Source organism: Podarcis liolepis, assembly GCF_965112155.1.
Source record: "Podarcis liolepis genome assembly, chromosome: 1".
Lineage (NCBI taxonomy): Eukaryota > Metazoa > Chordata > Lepidosauria > Squamata > Lacertidae > Podarcis > Podarcis liolepis.
The window spans coordinates 58,044,596-58,063,711 of record NC_139554.1 but is presented as its reverse complement, the minus strand read 5'-3'; the positions used below and the strand labels follow the sequence as shown (position 1 = coordinate 58,063,711).

General features: G+C 39.9%; 1 protein-coding gene across 7 annotated transcripts in view; it reads right to left on the bottom strand.

Moving 5' to 3' along the window:
• Positions 1-19,116, bottom strand: part of SHANK2 (SH3 and multiple ankyrin repeat domains 2) — a 330,576-nt gene that overhangs the window by 244,059 nt on the left and 67,401 nt on the right. For all 7 annotated transcript variants that reach the window (XM_083462298.1, XM_083462291.1, XM_083462296.1 and 4 more), the window contains exon 10: positions 787-853. In XM_083462298.1, coding sequence (XP_083318424.1) covers positions 787-853 — 67 coding nt within the window. The remainder of the gene's footprint in view (positions 1-786; positions 854-19,116) is intronic.

Sequence of the window (19,116 nt, the reverse complement as noted above, 5' to 3'; positions counted from 1 at the left end):
ATGATGGTGAGCCAGCGAATAGGAGATGTAGAGCTTCAGGACCATATGAGCAAGATAGATAAATATCCAGCTATCCAAGATTATGGAAAAGGGTTCAATCTAACCCCATATTTGCTGGACCTACAAATCGCAAAATATAGGCGGGCGTTTACCCTTACCAGATTTGATGTATTGCCATCTGCCTTACTAAAGGGCAGATACGAGGGCACACCCTATGCTGAACGAGTTTGCCCATGTGGTCTGAAGGAGGTGGAAACGGCTTCACATGTGCTGTTACACTGCGACCTTTACGGGGATATCAGGTTACTGTTTATCTCCCCTATCGTTCAGAAATTTCCAGGTCGATCTGAATCTCAGCGGCTGAAAATCCTACTAGGAGATAAAAACCCAGAAGTAACACTGAAAGTGGCCAAGTTTTCTGCGGCCGCGATCAAGCGGAGGGCATTAGCTGTAAAAAAGTAAAAGATCTGACCCCTGGATAAGCCCCCCCCCTTTTTTAAGCCCATACATATACTGTAGTGCATATATGAGTATGTATATGTGTGTGTGTGTGGGTGTGTGTGTATATGTGTATTGTTTTTATGTATAATTTTACAACTTTTAATTGACACCATCATTCCCTTGTAAATTATTGCTGCCTTTTATGTTCTTTTTCTTTTCTTCTGGTCTATGACCGTAATAAATTTATTCATTCATTCATATGTTCTTTGCTTATAATTGAATATAGTAACTTTATTGATTAGAAGTCATAATTTACATGCTGATATATATATATTTATTACATACCTATATCAGTTTCCTTGTGATTCTTGATATATTCAGCGAGCTCAAAATTTCCAGCAATTATTGCCACCTAAAAGATGAGAGAACACAGTGTATTTAAGATTTTGGGGTTAAATTTTATGTCCCATATGTGATTAAAATTCTAGTAGCAGATACAGAGAAATATTTAGTAGATACTTTCCCCTATATAACATCCTTGCTGATGCTTATTTTTAAACTTTCACATACAGTTCATACGCATGCTGGCTGTAAAACAGATGCCTTGGATTTTCCATAAATGCATATTTTAACATCATAGGACTCATGTTGCCCAATGGTGATTCATAGAAATAGTTTTTTGGCCACAGAATCGGTAGAAGCACAGTTGGCACCAACACCTCCAAATATTGACATATTCTTCCATCAACAGACAAAAAAGTAATGGATTACAATACACAAACAAAATAAAAGAAAATTCACTGGAGGAGGCCTTATTAAGATTTTGCAGAAATTTACTTGGTTGGGTTCTGATGCAAAATATTGTGATCAATCAGGTGTTTTTGACAGTAGGGACACTGAAAACTGCTTTATACCAGGTCAGACTATTTGCCCATCTTAACTGGACAAATCAGCTACTTCCTGATCTTCTTTTTAACTTATGATACCAGTAACTGAACCCGGAACCTACAGCACCCTAAAAGCATGTTCTCTGTCATACCGTATGATTATCTCTGTTGCAAATGCCACAATGCTCCCCACTCGAATATTTGTAAAATAATCATAAAATTTACCGCTTTTAAGCTGTTCAGTTTGAAAAGCTTTTCTGCTGTGTTGTATTTGTATTGATTATACTGTATTTCATATGTTGTATGATGCTTTAATGGCCCTTTGGGACAAAAAGTGGCAATCAGATGAATAAATAAAAGGGAGTCAATGTCAAGGCAGTTAAATGTGTGTTCACATGGCAAGATGGAAATTGTAATTGGCTCTGCAAATACCTGCAAACATTATTCCTTAACCTGTCTTTGCTTTAAGGAGTTCCTGTAAGGCAGGTTAGAGAAGAGAGAGTGACTGACCCAAAGTCACCTAGTACTCTTAGGTTATACAACATGGACTTTCAAGCTAAATTAGGAAGACTGCAGCATCTTCATCTAATGAAGGCTATAATATTAATCAGTTAAAAACCAGATAGGAGGACTAAATGGATTGCCCTTATAATGGATGAATGAATGTAAGAATCTCTATTTCCCCAGGAATCTGGATTGGAACCAACGCTTTTTAACTTCTTAGTAAATGATCTAGGCTTAGGGCTGAGCACTGAAGTGGCATGTTTACTAGTAATGACAAATTATTAAGGGAGCAAAATCAAAAAAGGGATTGCAAGGCACTCCAAACTGAGAGAATAGGGAACAACATGACTAATGTGGATCAATGTTAAATGTAAAGTGATGCATGATGTATATACAGTAATGGGGTCTGAGCTGGCAGTGACTGACCAGGAAGGAGAACTTGGGGTTGTGATGTTTAGCACAATGAAAACATTGATTCAGAGTCCAGCAACTGTTAAAAAGGTGAATTCCATGTTAGGGATCATTAGTCAATATTGTAAACCTGAGGTGCAAATCTATGGTGCACCCACACCTGGAATTTTGTGTATAGATCTGGTTACTGTATCACAAAAAGTATATTTTAGAGTTGGGAAAGGTACTGTAAAGAGCAACTGAAATGATCAAGGGACAGAAACAACCCCCCTGTTACCATTATTTGAGCACTCTTAGTTTAGAGGGGGAAGGAAACAAGAAAGGGAGACATAATGTGTGGGCAGCGTAGTTATGCATGTTGTGAAGGAAGTGGACTTTAAAAAGCTATACTTCCTGTCATATAAATAATAGTAGAACCTGGGCTCATCCAAGTAAACCAAATGCTGGAAGATTTAGGACAGACTGTGAATAGTTGGAACTATGGAATTCATTACTGTAAGATGTGGTGATGACCACCAACCCAGACAGCTTTTAAAAGGGATTAGACAAATTCCTCAAAGATAAGATTATTAAGGACTGCATACTACCTTCAGGAACAGATGCAGCATGCCTTTGAATACCAGCTTGCTAGGGAACAGCAGTGGGAGAGAGCTATTTCCCTCATGTCCTACTTGAGGACTTCCCATAGGCATCTCGATGGCTACAGCAGAAATTACTAGGCTAGACAAGTCCCTGGCCGGAGGCATCAGGGCTGTTCTTATGTCCTTAGAACAGACCCACCGCCAAAGGGAAGGGAAACCTGCAAAAATGTTAATGCACGTGGCAGGATTCAACTAATAAATCCCTGCACAAAGGCTTCTGCTTGTGCAGAGGGTTTCCCCCTTGCTCCCCCACCCAAATTGGGGGCTGGGGGCTTGCTCTCCAAATTGGCTTGGGGGCTGGGAGAGTCCCTGGAACGGCATGTGGTGAGAGAAGAGAGATTTTCTGTTAGGGGATTGCCCTAGTGGAAGAACTGCCATATTACAACGTTGAATTCCCCCCACAGTAATTTCTGAGTAAATTCTGATAGTGACTTTGATTGAGTAAATGAGGGTGATTGGGGGGTGGGGTTTCATATTTATTTTAGTCACCTCTTTACGACTGTGTGCTAACCTTCCTACATGTCTAATCTGCCTCACCGCTGAAAATTTATTCAAGGTACTCTTACCTGATTGTCACTTTTTAACTATGATATCTAGCAAAAGAAGAGCATTGCCTTTGCAATTCTAAGAAACAAAACTTGTCATGTTCAAGAGTTAAATGCTCTATTTTATATGTGTACCATTTCCTGCAGTACTGTGCACTTAATTCACAGATAAACATCATATAGTGTGCTAAGGTACAGAGAGAACGAGTGATTTGGCCCAGGTGGAAAAATCAAAATTGGAAACAGAACTGTTGGATCCCAAAACTAAGATTTTGTCAAGGATGTATAACTTGCTGTTGAAATGGAATACTCAGGATGAAACTGTGAAATCTGCTATGATTAAATGGGCACAAGATGTTGGATATAACATTATGATGGCTGACTGGGAACAGTTATGGACCACAGGTATGAAGTTTACGGCATGTAATGCTTTAAGAGAGAATATTATGAAAATGATATACAGGTGGTACATGACACCAGTCAAGCTTGCAAAAATCTATCATTTGCCCGACAATAAATGTTGGAAATGTAAAGAAACTGAAGGTACATTCTTTCACCTTTGGTGGACGTGCCCAAGGATTAAGGCTTTCTGGGAGATGATATATAATGAAATGAAAAAGGTATTTAAATATACCTTCCTGAAGAAACCAGAGGCCTTTTTCCTGGGCATAGTCGGCCAATTGGTGTCAAAGAAGGATAGAACTTTCTTTATGTACGCCACAACAGCAGCAAGAATACTTATTGCAAAGTACTGGAAGACACAAGATTTACCCACCCTGGAAGAATGGCAGATAAAGGTGATGGACTATATGGAATTGGCGGAAATGACTGGCAGAATCCGAGACCAGGGAGAAGAGTCGGTGGAAGAAGATTGGAAAAAGTTTAAAGACTATTTACAGAAATATTGTAAAATTAATGAATGTTAGAATGATGTTGGATAGAAATTAAGTGGTTTTTAGCTGTAATACTATAAGGGAATATGAAAAATGGATTACTAATAGGTAAAAATTTAATGTTACAATATTTTAAGATTATAGACTAGGATAAACAAAGAGGGGAAGGATTTGCTGAACTAACAAACTGAACCGGAATACAAAAAAGGGAGGCGCGAGGAGGTCTGGGAAACAAGCTAATGAAAAATAAGTAATGGAAAGATTGAGTTGTTTTTAACTGTTTTTTATTTTGTATTTTTCTTTTTTCTTTTTTCATTTTGTAATATCTTGAAAACTTTAATAAATATCTTCTTAAAAAAAAGAGAACGAGTGATTTGGCAATACCCACTGCAACTGACATTGTTATGATTCTCTCCACGGTAATAGTTTTATACATGTAGTGAAGCTAAATAGGACTCTCTTCCACAAATACACTCATTAACCTCAATAAGATAAGCAGCCAATCAGTGTAAGTATTTCTGAACCTGCCCTTTAGCAATGAATGCGCCATAATTTTAAGAAATATATGATTATTTCTTAAAGCTCTCTGTAGCAATGGAGCTTGGAAAAATAAACATCTGTCTTAATTCAGGCTGTTTCTGGCAGGCTCCATTCATGTAAGTTCAAATACTGTAATGTTCATTTAGAGATAAGGGGTATGGGCTCATCATCAACTTATGCTCATCCAAGGACAACAATTTGCGTGGACAGGCGGAGTCCCCAGATCCCGCGCGGTCCCCTCCGTCATGTGAAATAACGACTCATGACAACGTGCTATGGGATTAAATTGGCCACAACTTTATTAAATTTCAAATGTGGGTAGACCTTGGCTCAGGCATTGGGCGTTCTCCCTCCCCAGTCCCCAGCCGGGGACCTAGGGAGCATCAGGGTTATCCAGTGTGTGGGGGGGGGATGGGCCGGCTCTGGAGAACATATGTTCAAGCAGAGATAGCCGCCCCCGTTACGCCGCCGCCGCAGGGGAGAGCAATGATGACCTTTCGGTGTACGGTCAAAGCCTCCCTTCAGAAACCCCTTTAACGGGGAACCCTGGTATCGCCGCCGCAAAGAGGAAGATGGACTAAAGGATTCCGCCCAAGGCCTGATACCGCCAAAGTTGTGACGTTTTGCTACGGGAAAGGCGAAACCTGCCAATGCAAGGAAATTCCTTTCCGGCCCTTTAACAGCGACCTTAACGTAGCAGCGCCCGCATACCTGTGAATAAAAGTTAACCTGCAAATAAAACATTAACTGAGGGTGGGTAGGGTGGGAGAATCTCTGGAGCCAAGTGAGGATTCCCAGGTAAGATCCTCCCTCTATTGTGTGGGCAGGTAATCCCTCCCCTACCTGGCCTGGTCTCCTTGACAACGCTTCCCCCAGGTGGGATTGGACAACTGACTGAGGTAGGCGGAGACCTCCAGGTATCCCACCTGAGGGAAGGCAAACCAAGCCTATGCTGTTGGAGCCGCTCCAGATCTAGGGGCTTAACGCGTCCACGCAAAGGGTGCCCCCCGTTTTAAGCGTGGAGCGGTCATTATTTTAAGCAACACAACCTCTCAGTCTTAACAGTCAGAACTCAAACACTGAAGAGTTACAGCTATTAAATCTAAGACACATTTTTTAAATGACAGAATATTTGATGTGAAGCAGTAAATCTCCTCCACACACAAAAAGGTAAATATGTTTTATAGCTCCAGAGAGAGACATTTTCATTAATACTGCTCAAGCATTAAAATGGAAGAACAGTAACAGCTCCCTCCTGATCTTGACAGCAGCTCATTTCCAAAGGAACCGTCAGTCTCAGCTCAATTTATCTGAATGTGGCTGAAACATGGTGTCAAGGTGTAACAGCAAAAAAGGAAAAATATTTCCACACTTTATGACAAAACATTAAAAAGCACTATGCATAATAAAAAATGCAATACTTTAACACAATCAGTTCACTGCCTGTGTAGCTTAGAGATACCTTTGGAAAAGCTGGCATTCTTTTGTAATTTAATTATGTCTCGAATATTAGGAGCCTGCGGCCAAATAATTGGCTACTTAGTTTTCATTAAAGCTCTTAAAACTCCATACAGTGGTACCTCTGGATACGAAAGGGATCCGTTCCGGAGCCCCGTTCGCATGCAGAAGCAAACACAACCCACGTCTGTGAGTGCGTGGGTCACGATTTGCCGCTTCCGTGCATGCGCGTGACATCATTTTGACCATCTGCTCATGCGCAAGTGGTGAAACCCGGAAGTAATGTGTTCCGTTACTTCTGGGTCACCGCAGAATGCAACCCGAAAACGCTCAACCTGAAGCACATTTAACTCAAAGTATGACTGTATTTCTACTTACAGTTTTCAGCCCACTCCTTACCTGGTCCACTTCATTAAGCAACTCTGCCCTTGGCCTTTTAAGGATTCCAATCTCCCCACATGCCCCATAACCCCAGTGCATACAGGTCCTCTCGACCTTAAACACCATGCAGGTTCTTCAGAGCCCTCCCTTTCAATTCATCCATATTTGAGCTCCTCTGCCTTTTTATTCATGCCTCCTCCTTTTGCCTACTTGTCCTTTAGGTCCATGTTTTCTCAATTAACTTGTGAGGAGGCCATACCTCTCCATTCTGATGGACCTGCTGGATGTTGACTTTAACATACAAAGCCCTAAATTACTTAGGACCCAATTACTTGAGGTTGGATCCTGTAATATGCAAGTCCCGTGGTCATATCTGCAAGCATACCTTGATATGTGATAGAATGGGATAGGACCTTCTTTCGGTAAGCCCATTTGTGGAACTCCTTCCCTATGCTACCCCTCACTGATGGCTTTTAAAAGACTGCTTAGAAACCTTATTCATACAGGCATCGAGGAGAGGGCTGTGTGTTGGTCTGGCTATCTTTTATGCTGCTGCTACTATTTTTTATTATTAACTTAATGTGATTTGATTGTGTTTGACTTAATTCTAATGGGTCTATTGTGTGCATTTACCACCTTGGGAACCTACAGGATGAGATACTATTTATATTTATAAACAAATAAATGTTGCTGAACTTTCATGAATCCTGACTTTTGGCCACGCTGGTTGAGGCTGTTGAGAGCTAGAGTCCAGCAACCTTTGAATTAATTCCAAGTAATTTCAGTCCAAGAGAAGAGCTGTTTTTACCTGACAGAAAGATCAAGTAGTTTTATCTTGCTTTGCTATGGCTTCAATTGAACTACCCCGGGGAGGTGGGGAGTGGATGAAGTATTAGGGTTGACCAATGGCAAAACCTGCTTCTCATTCCAGATATTAGGGCACCATCATAATGGTGCTTTTCAGTACCATACATGCGCCACACCATTGTGGGATTATTGCTAGCATTCCAGAATCCCAAAAGACTTCTGTGGATCATTCACACCTGTGCTTACATTGTGTAAAAAAAGGGGGGGGCAAAGTGTGGAAAAGGATAACTGGTGGTAGAAGAACTCTGCTACTTGGAGCAGGGGGCGGAGGACAATTCATCTCCATCACAATTCTTCCTGGTTCTATTCTAATTTTTATTCTCATGGGCAATAAAGTTGCATGAAATTATGCAGAAGTTTATTTTATGATAAAAACATTTTTTTTCCTTTGAGGCATGAGAAAGCAGAGTAAGCATATTTCTGTACTGTATGGTTTAATAAAGTCTAAAACCTGCTAAGACCCAGCTGTATGCAATTGTACTGTGTATTGTAAAACGAGCTCAATGCCATGGGTGCTGATTATAATAATACAGTAGAATGCCACAAATCTTAAGTGGTATCCATTATCAGATCTCTTGTAAGAAGAACAGTTTCAAGATACAAATTGGGTATTGTTTGGTGATCACTGAAATCATTCTGTGTTTCAAATCTCTGTAGCTGGTGTAGAAGAAGTCAAAGTAAAATAAACCCATCTAGTAGTGCAGCCTTCCATAATTCCATATCATTTTAATGCCAATGTATGCATGTTTGATGCATGAAAATAAATAACACATACCTATGGCTCAATTATTTTGGAAAATATAATTCTTCGTAATATAAAAATGTTCTTAAATTCAGGGAACCCCCCCCCCCCATTTTAGAGCTAAAATATTACATAAGAGCATGATGTCCCATTTCTAGGGTGATTGGTAAGGAAGCACATGATGAGATTCCATACAGCTTTGCTTTGAGTGACCAGACAGTACTGTACTTTTTAAATCACAGATGATCATATCTTGGCTTCATAAAATTTAAGATATGAATGAGGCTTGCGGCCATGTATGCAGCCTCTTCACTCTTTTGCTTCACATGAACCCAATAAGTATTTCATTAACTATACTTTCCCATTTCATACAGATCAGGAAAGTATGGTTAAGTTAATCCATTCAGAAGAAGCCAGGATACAAACAAATGGTTTGATGAAACAGGAAAATGTAGGTGTTTTTTTTTTTTAAAAAAGAAAACTTTCTGGGTTGTTTTGTTCAGATGATTTGAACCAACACACTCACCAGGTTCACACATAAAGTTAAGCCAAACTATGGCTTAGAACAAATGCAAGTGTTCCCAGAGAGATCATGGTTGCTATATTCCTCCCCTGGTCCTGCCACTACTGGGTTAATAATAATAATAATAATAATAATAATAATAATAATAATTAATATCCCACCCTCCCCAGCCAAAGCCAGGCTCAGAGCGGCTAACAACAGTAAAATGATAAAACATTCTAAAATCATTTCATTATAAAATTAATTCATATCAGATTAATGGCAACCATTGGGCTAGAGTTCTGTGAGGACTGCCAAAGGAGGGAGTCAGGCTGTGCCCTGGCCAAAGGCCTGGTGGAACAGCTCTGTCTTGCAGGCCCTGCGGAAAGATGTCAAGTCCCGCAGGGCCCTAGTCTCTTGTGACAGAGCCTTCCACCAGATTGGAGCCACAGCCGAAAAAGCCCTGGCTCTGGTTGAGACCAGCCTAACCTGTCTGTGGCCTGGGACCTCCAAGATGTTTTTGTTTGAAGACCGTAAGTTCCTCTGTGGGACATACCAGGACAGGCGGTCCCGTAGATTAAGTCAGGGGTTAAGTCATGGTTTGACTTGCTATGTCATCCCAACCTTGGTTGATGGTTTGTCTGCAATATGCAAACCATGAGCCCCTGGAGTGAGTAGCAGGTGAGAAGCACATAAACCGCAATCTCCTCTCTGAAAACCCAAGGCATTCACACTACCATGGTTTAGCTTCGTGTTACATATAAACTGAGGCAGTATGTAGCACAGGGAATTTTAGCAGGTTCAGTTTGTCACATAGAGAAGTGAAAAGCTGTGCCTATTCCTCAGCTGCCCTGCTCTTAAAGGTACACGAGTCCTGTACTCTGTGTCTCAGGACGCCCTACCAATTATGATGCCAAGTTTGTCTTGATTTTTGGTTAAAGAATAAATGCAATAAACAGGACCCAGGGGCCTATCTATATTCCTCATGACAGAATTTCCAAACAAAATGAAAAAACACAATCATCTTGTCCAACAGTGGATAGGATCGATTGTGGGAAATAAATAAATAAATAAATAAATAAATAAATAAATAAATAAAATTTATTATTTATACCCTGTCCATCTGGCTGGGTTTCCCCAGCCACTCTGGGCGGCTCCCAACAGAATTAAAAGCACAATAAATAGAACATCAAACAGTAAAAACTTCCCTAAACAGGGCTGCCTTCAGGTGTCTTCTAAATGTCAGATAGTTGTTCATTTCCTTGACATCTGTCGGGAGGGCGTTCCACAGGGTGAGCGCCACCACCGATAAGGCCCTCTGCCTGGTTCCCTGTAACCTCATTTCTTGCAGAGAGGGAACTACCAGAAGGCCCTCAGAGCTGGACCTCAGTGTCTGGGCTGAATGATAGGGGTGGAGATGCTCCTTTAGGTATACTGGGCCGAGGCCATTTATGGCTTTAAAGGTCAGCACCAATACTTTGAATTGTGCTCAGAAACACTTCTAATTCATGTAAACCTAGGCCTGACCAAGTTAAAAGACCACAACCCCATACAATGTGGTATAATAAAATGTCAGGCAAAATATATTTTGATAAAGGTTTCATTCATAGGGAATGTGAAGTTATTCAAGATAAATGACAGTATCATTTAAAAGTAGCGCTTCAGAAATTCAATGGGGACTGAGTTTTATGAATTGTGTGATAGATGATAGATAGATAGATATAAAATCACTATATACCGTGAAAGTTAAGGACATGTAGAATGGTGGTATGTTAAACCTAGTACTAAACAGTAATCTCTGGCTGGTTTCCATTGAACTCCAGAATTTGTGGAGGCGGTTCAGATTACTGAACAGATGATAAAAGACAAGAATGATTGGTTACATGAAAACTTTTTGCAATTATTTCCCAAGTATCTGGATGCATTTCAAACTTGTTTCCAACCTGACCTTTGAGCATGAACTGCCTTAGACCTGCTGGAACTCTGCCAGAAAAAGGACAGCAGGAATGTGACCCTGTTAAAACTCCTGGACCTTTCATTGGCTTGCAATACAAGGGACTATGGTATTCTTCTAGACCACCTTTCTTGTTTAGATGTTGGAACTCGGTTTTTGCAGTGGTTCTGCTTCTTTCTGGGCCACAGATTTCAAAAGTTGGTGCTGGGAGGTTGCTTTTCCTGATTCTAAAAGTTGTACTATATAGTTTCTCAATGGTTCAATTCTATCTCCCAGTCTCTTTGACATATACATAAAAGCACTGGATACCAGAGAAGCCAATGCAACATGGAGGAGTCCATGTTATGGATGCTCCTCACACCTCCTGCTTCCAAAAACCAGTACAATGCTGGTATAGGGGGAAGGCTAGGCTCCTGCTACATAGCTCAGGATGTTTGATGTTTCAGGAAGCTGTCAAGCTGCAGCAGTTCCAGTTGCCATTAAGAAGGGGCCCTAAATGACAAAGACCCCATTAAGAAGGGGCCCTAAATGACAAAGACCCCCTTTTAAGGGTTCAGATTGACAGTGTTTGCGAATAACACCATGACATTCTCCAAGCCTCTTTTTCCAGGCTGAGCAACCCTAGCAGAGCCAGACAGTGTTACCAAGTTAAATTATGACAAAGCTGCTTGTAAGGTTCATGTGATTTCATAAGCCAAACTTTCATTTCAGAAATAAAAGTTCAACTTGCATCTGTTAATTTTATCTCCTATCTTTATCTGTATCTTATTGTGTACATGAACTTCTAGACTATGTTAATTCAAAATGCATACCTAGTTTCACTTGACACAATCTTCTAAGGAAAGCAACTAACATTTGCTCAACCCATTTACTACCTTAAACATAGTTGTTGTAAGATTGTTAGACTTAGCTTCTATCTACATTTTAAAACTGCAATTTTGGACTATTAAAAGGTTAAAATCTTCACTTGTAAAATATTTTGCAAACAGCATGAATTATTGTTTGGTTCATATTTAGCAACTGACATAATATATTAATGGCATATTTAACTAAAACAAACAAGAAATATCTGAGAATCAACCAAGTAATTGATAATTACATTTTTCTTAAGTGGCAACTATATGTAAAAGTGTTTGCAAAGTTGCCCCACAGTATTCAGAACAAGAGTAGTCTACAATTTTGTCCTCATACATTAATTTATACAGATTTTGGTTATGAAGGGCAAATATAATAACATTTATATGCTGGTCCAGAATATCTCACTGCTGTTGAGCAACACTACTTTGCATCTTCAACACTAAACAGCCTGCTTCACCATGCAAAATCTGCTCTTCAAACAGTCCAATTACATCATTGCAAATACACACACAGTTTATATACAGTTATTATATACAGTTTTAAAATATTTGACTTGGCATGGTCATGTAACTTTGTACATGCTTATTATGCAGAGGAATGAAAGGTATTAACAATTTGATTAACATCAAGTGTCAGAGGCACAGTTTACATAATCACCCTTCCCCCAATCAAATTATTTCTGCTGTGCAGTTCTAATTCTCTTGCTTGATCTGTTCTCTTGCTGAGCATTACCTTTTGGATGCTTTCAACAGGCTATCTGGCTGAATGTAATTTCATCTTCTGTCCTTGATAATACAGACCACGCTAGCGTTATCTTCCTTTTACTGGTCTTTTGAGTGTGATTTTTCTTCTACCACTGAAATTTTTCAGCCAGAATGCATGCTGATACTGTTCTAAAATTTAGCAGCACATGTGGTACACTGTGCCCAGAAATTCTCCTAGCAACTCTGGCATAGCGTCTAACATTTTCTTTCTTCAAGCTATGATTCATGGTGCCATCTGTAGTCAGATATTGACAGGCAGTAGTCTTAGAATAGCTATTATACATTTGCTCAACAACTAGTTTTAGCAACTGCAAATATAAATCATGGGGAAAGTCCAACACTTATTTATTAAATGATTTTACATTTGCTGAAACATTGTAATATCATTGCAATGCCTTTTCACTATTCAGTTCTGTAAGGATAAACACAAAATATATTTCAGCAATGTACAAAGGCAATGCTGAAATATAATTACTTTAACATGATATCCAAAAGCCATCTTCTCTGAGGGTCAAAATAAATATGACCTTAATGATGTAGTTCCGCCTTAGATAGCAAATTTCACATTTCTAATGCAGGATTTCTGATCCAGATCAGAACCCTAGCATGGGCGCAAGGCATCTTTAAACCTATGGTTCAAATCCAAAGTAGGCTTCCATCAATCTTCACTGCAAAAACCTCCCCTTTGGTTTTTTGGGGGGGAGGTGCAATACAAAATGTAGGCAGGGGAAGGGGAATTTTGGATAAACCATGCCAACCTGTCAGTTGCAGAAATCTAGGGCTTGTGACAGTTTAAATTATGTTACAATCCTACACTTAATGAGAGCAAGCCTTTGAAATTGTTTCACACAGATCTCAGAAAACAACAGATAGAATCAGGCTGCACAAGTAATCCCTCATGGGTAAATGTAAACAAAATAAAAAAAGAAAAGGATATACAGCAACTTATGGCAAATATTTATATCTAGTCCTACCTCAATTCTTAAGATTTGGGAGCTCTATGTCTATAGGAAGAGGAGACAGATAGCATTTAAAGCACTTGTCAATAGATGGCAGGTTTTGGTACAGCCTAATCTATATACAATGTACCAAGCTCAGATAAATCTCTTGGCAGCTCTACCTATGAGGATCCAAAGGCAGACAACAGTTTGCTTTTTCTATATTTGAACCAGGGTTAACTGCATAACACATTCAATAAATATGTTACATTTGCCACTCTCTAATGGGTTGATGATACAAATATAGCTTTACACATGAAAAACAGAGGATTGTATATGCAAGCTGCCATCTTGTATTGCAAAAGTTAAAACTGACAAATATTAATGGTGGGCTATAGTTTGGCTAAGAATTTTAATATTTATTTCCCCAGACACATTTCAAATAAATATATTTGAGAGAGCGAGGCTTTAGCTGCAAACATTTCATTATATGCTCCTCTACTTTTTTAAAGTCCTTATTCTATTACCGTAAAACACCAAGCTTATGAAATTCTAATGTTTGCTCAATTAAGTAAATATGAAGAACACAGTGGTGCATTCATGTATTCCACTGCCTTTTGATAGCTTAAAATGCCACCTAGAAAACCATTCACAAGAAAGATGCATTCTGAAATCCCTTATGATTTGCTTTTAATAAATTAAATGTAAAAAGGAGCAAATACAGGTGTGTATTTTTCATGGAGAAATCTAGGTCATACTGCAAAGAAATACCAAGGCAAGTGATTATATAACCCCTATTACAACTTACATGACTGAGCACTAATTTTAAAGGAGATTTAATGAAACTAAATAATGCCTGGCTGTTACTCAATATGAAACACAAAAGAGAAAGGCAGCTAATAAGAAAATACATTTTGACTTCAGATTTCTATTCCCTCCTCCCTCTGTTCTTTGAAAAGTATCAAAGCAAAATAATATAAAATTGAGTTCTATTCAATCTGGTTCTGAATAAAATATAAGCATTGTTAACCAAAATTTCTTTTAAATTTCCTTTCACTGGAGATATAACCGGTCGATTCATACAGACTGATATGGCAGGTATACAACCCAGTATGGTTTGGCCATATGGCGATGTAGCCTTGTTTAGAAATCAACCCACAATGACCACAACACTACAAAGCTGCCACGTAGTGGAGCACTAAACTTACAGCAAGTTAGCATCAACATGGAACCACTACATGCTTTTTTACCTCAACACAGTACAGCCTTTTTACCCCAACACAGTACACTCTACCAACCTACTCTCCATATCATAGAAATATCCAGTGCATCTGATTCCTCCATAGTATCAAAGTCTGAGGCTGATTTCTACAAATTTAAAACGCCACCTCTGTGTATAGTTACATAAGTCCTGGTCTAGTTGTTCCCCAACTCCCCCATCCCCCATGCTCCACTTGAAAATTGCTGAGGGTCTTGGTGGACCACACAATGCTTTATCTGCTTGTCATAGCAATTGTATTGTGCTGTGCAAGAAGCTGTATGATTTTAACTTATGTTCTTATGAACATGCCACGGACCACAAGCAGTTGGGGAACCCCTGCCATATTCAGTCATGTCCTCCTCACGTGAATACAATATGCATTACTGGGGCTGTGCTTGCAGGTTCCACCCTCACTGTTGCATGATCACATGGAGTTATAAATCACAGGAAGAGCCTATGTGCATTCAGCAGGCTTTTCCTCTACAGGCATGCCCCGTCCCCAATGTATAGGCTGTGGGAGGGCATAAACAATGTGATGTGGCAAGTATGGTGAGTCCTGCAGTTAATCCTGCAAAGGAAAAAGATACTTCTCATGATTTGAGCCTTTTCCTTGTTTGTGGTTGCGTAAATTCACACTTAAGACATTTGGTTCCACAGCAGAAACTAATACTGGGGAAAAGTTTCTGGGCATTCTGACCTATAAATTTTGCACAACCTGGAAAATGGTGAGGCTCTGAGCTACTGCCTGCTATTGTTCTATATAGGAGCTAATATTTCTGATACAAATAAATTTCACAAACATCAGACAGTTTATAAATTACACAGTATTGGTCAAAGACCTAAAAAGGAACATGGGGACAATACGCAAAACGATGGTTCCATAATTCCTATTCATGCAGTTTGATACTACTGGCAGTAGCAAAGAAAGTTCTCCTACTAGGGCAAGGACTTTTGTCTGTACAATGAAACTTCCCCTCTCCTTGTGTGCCCCCCTAAATCTGTTATGGGTATTCCCCCAATCCTCCAGAGGCGCACAGGCAGAGGAGAGGGAGGAGACATTCCATTGAGCAAGCATAGATCCTCGAGTTAGTAGAAATACTTCACTGGGTACCACATACTGTATGTGTTTCCATTCAGAATTAAATCCCAGTGACCTTAATGGGGATTACTTCTAAGCAAAAAATGCAAATCTAGTTATAAGTCTTTGAAAGAACTCTTTACATAGCTTTGCGAATCGCTGGGTTTTGCAACACCTAAACTAAACCTGTAGTCCTATACAAGGTTGAACTCAATAGGGCTTAGTTCTAATCAGACATGAATCAGATTGTGCCCTGCCTTCTGTAATTCTAGAGACACACCTTCTTAAAACCTTTGGAAATCCTCAGCATTTTTATGATATATATATTTTAAACAGTCTGTCATCTTCCCTTCAGGCTGGAGGCAATTTCAATGCCCTTCTATTTACAGCTAATGGAAGAACAAACCCACGTTCATAACCTCACTTCTTCAAAGAAGTAGAAGCTTTTTATCTAGTATGGTATTTTTCTTCAATTATGAGGATAGTTCTATTTTCCAATTTTCGCTAACCAAGGAAAAATGATCTTATCGCAGACGCAGAAACACTGAATAAAATTCTACAGACGGCCTGCCTCTCTCTCTCTCTCTCTCTCTCTCTCTCTCCTTTTCACAAAAGGTATTTTAAATTAGAGGTTTTGATACAAACTGAATACAGTATTTAATAATAGCTAATGAATGGGCACTTGATACGTTGCATAGAGTTCACTGCTACAATGTACTGATTACAGGAGTATCAGTTTAGTATGCAAAACCCCATTAACTCAAGAGGATCCCATGTAATTTTGTGGTAGTGTAATTTGTATCAAATAGGTCAGCAAAACAAAGCAGATAGCAATGAATTGAGGGAGAAAGACATAATAAAAAAGGTTCCTAGCACTGCAAACCAGCCTTTTCAACTTAACTGGCTGATATGTGTACCCATCCATCAGCCTTGTTTCTCCCTTCACACTCCTTCCTTTTCATTGCTGTCTCTGCCTCCTATTAGGAAAAAAATCAACAAACTACCCAACAACGAAGTGCCTGAGATTAGATGCTTCCTATTTAAGGCACCTTAATGGCTTGGTCTGATACTAGTAAGGTAGACAGGTGGAGCACTGGTGGCAGAGGGACTCAGCAGGGGCAGTTTCACCCGCAATATACCACCGAGTGAAGCAACCATGGTGATTTGGCCCTCATACAGGTCCTGGGCGATGGATCAATATGTTGTCCAGGCCTAATGAACCTAGGGCCAATTCACATAGCAGCTGACCATATGCCCAGTGGGACATAGCCAGTGCACACACATCAAGAGATAGGGACAGGGCTGGCCTGCATGACCCCACAACCCGATAACATGTGCTTTTAACATATGAGGTGTTGGTGTGAGCCCCTTTGAGGTACATAATCGGAATGCATTACTGCCCTCAGCCCAACTGTCATTAAGCTAATAGGCCCAGTTATTTTCCCACTTCGTTTCAATTTCTTCTTTCATTCAAGTACAAATTGCCATAATTCCACCTTCAAAGCACAACTTGTCCTTTCACCTGTATATAACTGCCTTTTCCCCAGTGGCCACTGTTTGCCAATTGTTTCTTTTCCAAATGCAATGGCAAAATACTGTATCAATGTGTTGATGTTGAGGTAACAACAACAAATTTTATGTGTAAACATTCAAACAAATCCCCACCAGTGGTTTTATATCCTGGTTGTGAAAGATGCCATCTAAAAGAATTTGAGAGTTGTGTGTCAAACTGCTGCAAACTTTTGCTGTTTTCATTCATTGTTATTAGAATGTTTAATTTGTATTTTATATAAATGGATTTGGGGCTGACTTAAGGCTTTGCCCTGAAATGAAAGTTAGCATATAAGTACCTGGTACTTTAAAGTATAATAAACTAACCATGGTTTGCACAAACTAATTTCCCATATACAGGCATAACAAGGATTTGGGGGGAAACAACAAATGGAGGATTTCAAACTTCTCACCTGGTACATGAAGGGTGGCAAAAGTGGCAGAGCAGCATGTGAACCCAAGGCTCTCTCTCTTAATCAACCATGGTTTGTTATTTCTGAATGCAGTTACTTTAAATCTGAGGACAAATACCGGCTCCCTTGGCCTGAAAAGCGAGATGAATGCCACACCCCATAGTTGCCTTTGACTGGACTTAACCATCCAGGGGCCCTCTACCTTTTTTTAACCTTTTTAACTTTAAATGACCTGTGCGCCAATTCTTTTAAGGAAGCAGGGAGCGACTATTTGTTTATATGCTTGGGGAGTGTGCAAATTAAAATGGGCCAAAGGGAAAACTGAGTGGTTCTGTAAGCTTGACAGGGGTCTTTATTCACAGTAATGACTCCCACCCTTACAAAAATGGAGGACTGAAAACACATTCCTATCCTCAGTGACTGGAACAAGGCAAATAAATGCAAAACTATACATTTGCACTAATTGCCTATGAAGATACTGCATTCCGTTTTTATGCTGAGTGAATCAAAACAATCAGGGAGGGAGAGAGTAATTGTAACTGTAATTATAATTATTTTTGTTGTCTATGTGGAAGAGGATGGTGGTTCTGCTTATTGTTTTCTGTTTACTGTTGTTATGAAAACTTAATAAAACTCATTCAATATAGTAAGATAGAGCATCTAGGGAACAGATAAAATTCAACCCTAGCTGACTACATTGATTTCAATGGTACATACAGTGGTACCTCGCAAGACGAAAAGAATCCGTTCTGTGATTCTCTTCGTCTAGCGGTTTTTTCGTCTTGCGAAGCAAGCCCATTGACGGATTAGAGCTATTAGCGGCTTTTAGTGGCTTTTAGTGGCTTTTAGCGGCTTATCTGCTGATCGGATCAGCTGATAAGCAGCTTAGCGGCTTAGAAAAAGGGGGGGAACCAGCAGGAACTCGCAAGACATTGTCGTCTTGCGAAGCAAGCCCATAGGAGATTCGTTTTGCGAAGCACCTCCAAAACGGAAAACTCTTTCGTCTAGCGAGTTTTCCGTCTTGCGAGGCATTCGTCTTGCGGGGCACCACTGTACTCCAAGTTAAGCGGGTAAGAGATTGCAGCCTAGGAAAATGTGTTATGTAGGTGAGCATTAAAAATATTGGGTTGTATTCCACATAGCACTAAGGCTAAGGTTCCTTCAGTGCAGGGACTTTCCATGAGAGACAGAACCTTCTCCCCCCATCACCCACCTCCCAAAATCTGTTTTGGGGGTTTCCTCAAAACTTCAGAATAGATTGGGGGATGGCGTAGGGTGCATTGTGAAGGAAGAGGGAAAATACCTGTTGCACTAGCAGAGATCCTTGTGCTGGTTTCTCCTAGTGCAAGGGTGGGGAACCATCCAGTTCATGGGCCAATATTGGCCCATTAAGGATGCCAAGTTGGTCCATCAGGCCTTCTTCCCCAAACCATGCCCACTCATCAGCTGGCATCACTGGGCAGGAGGACAGGGCTTAATTCTACATT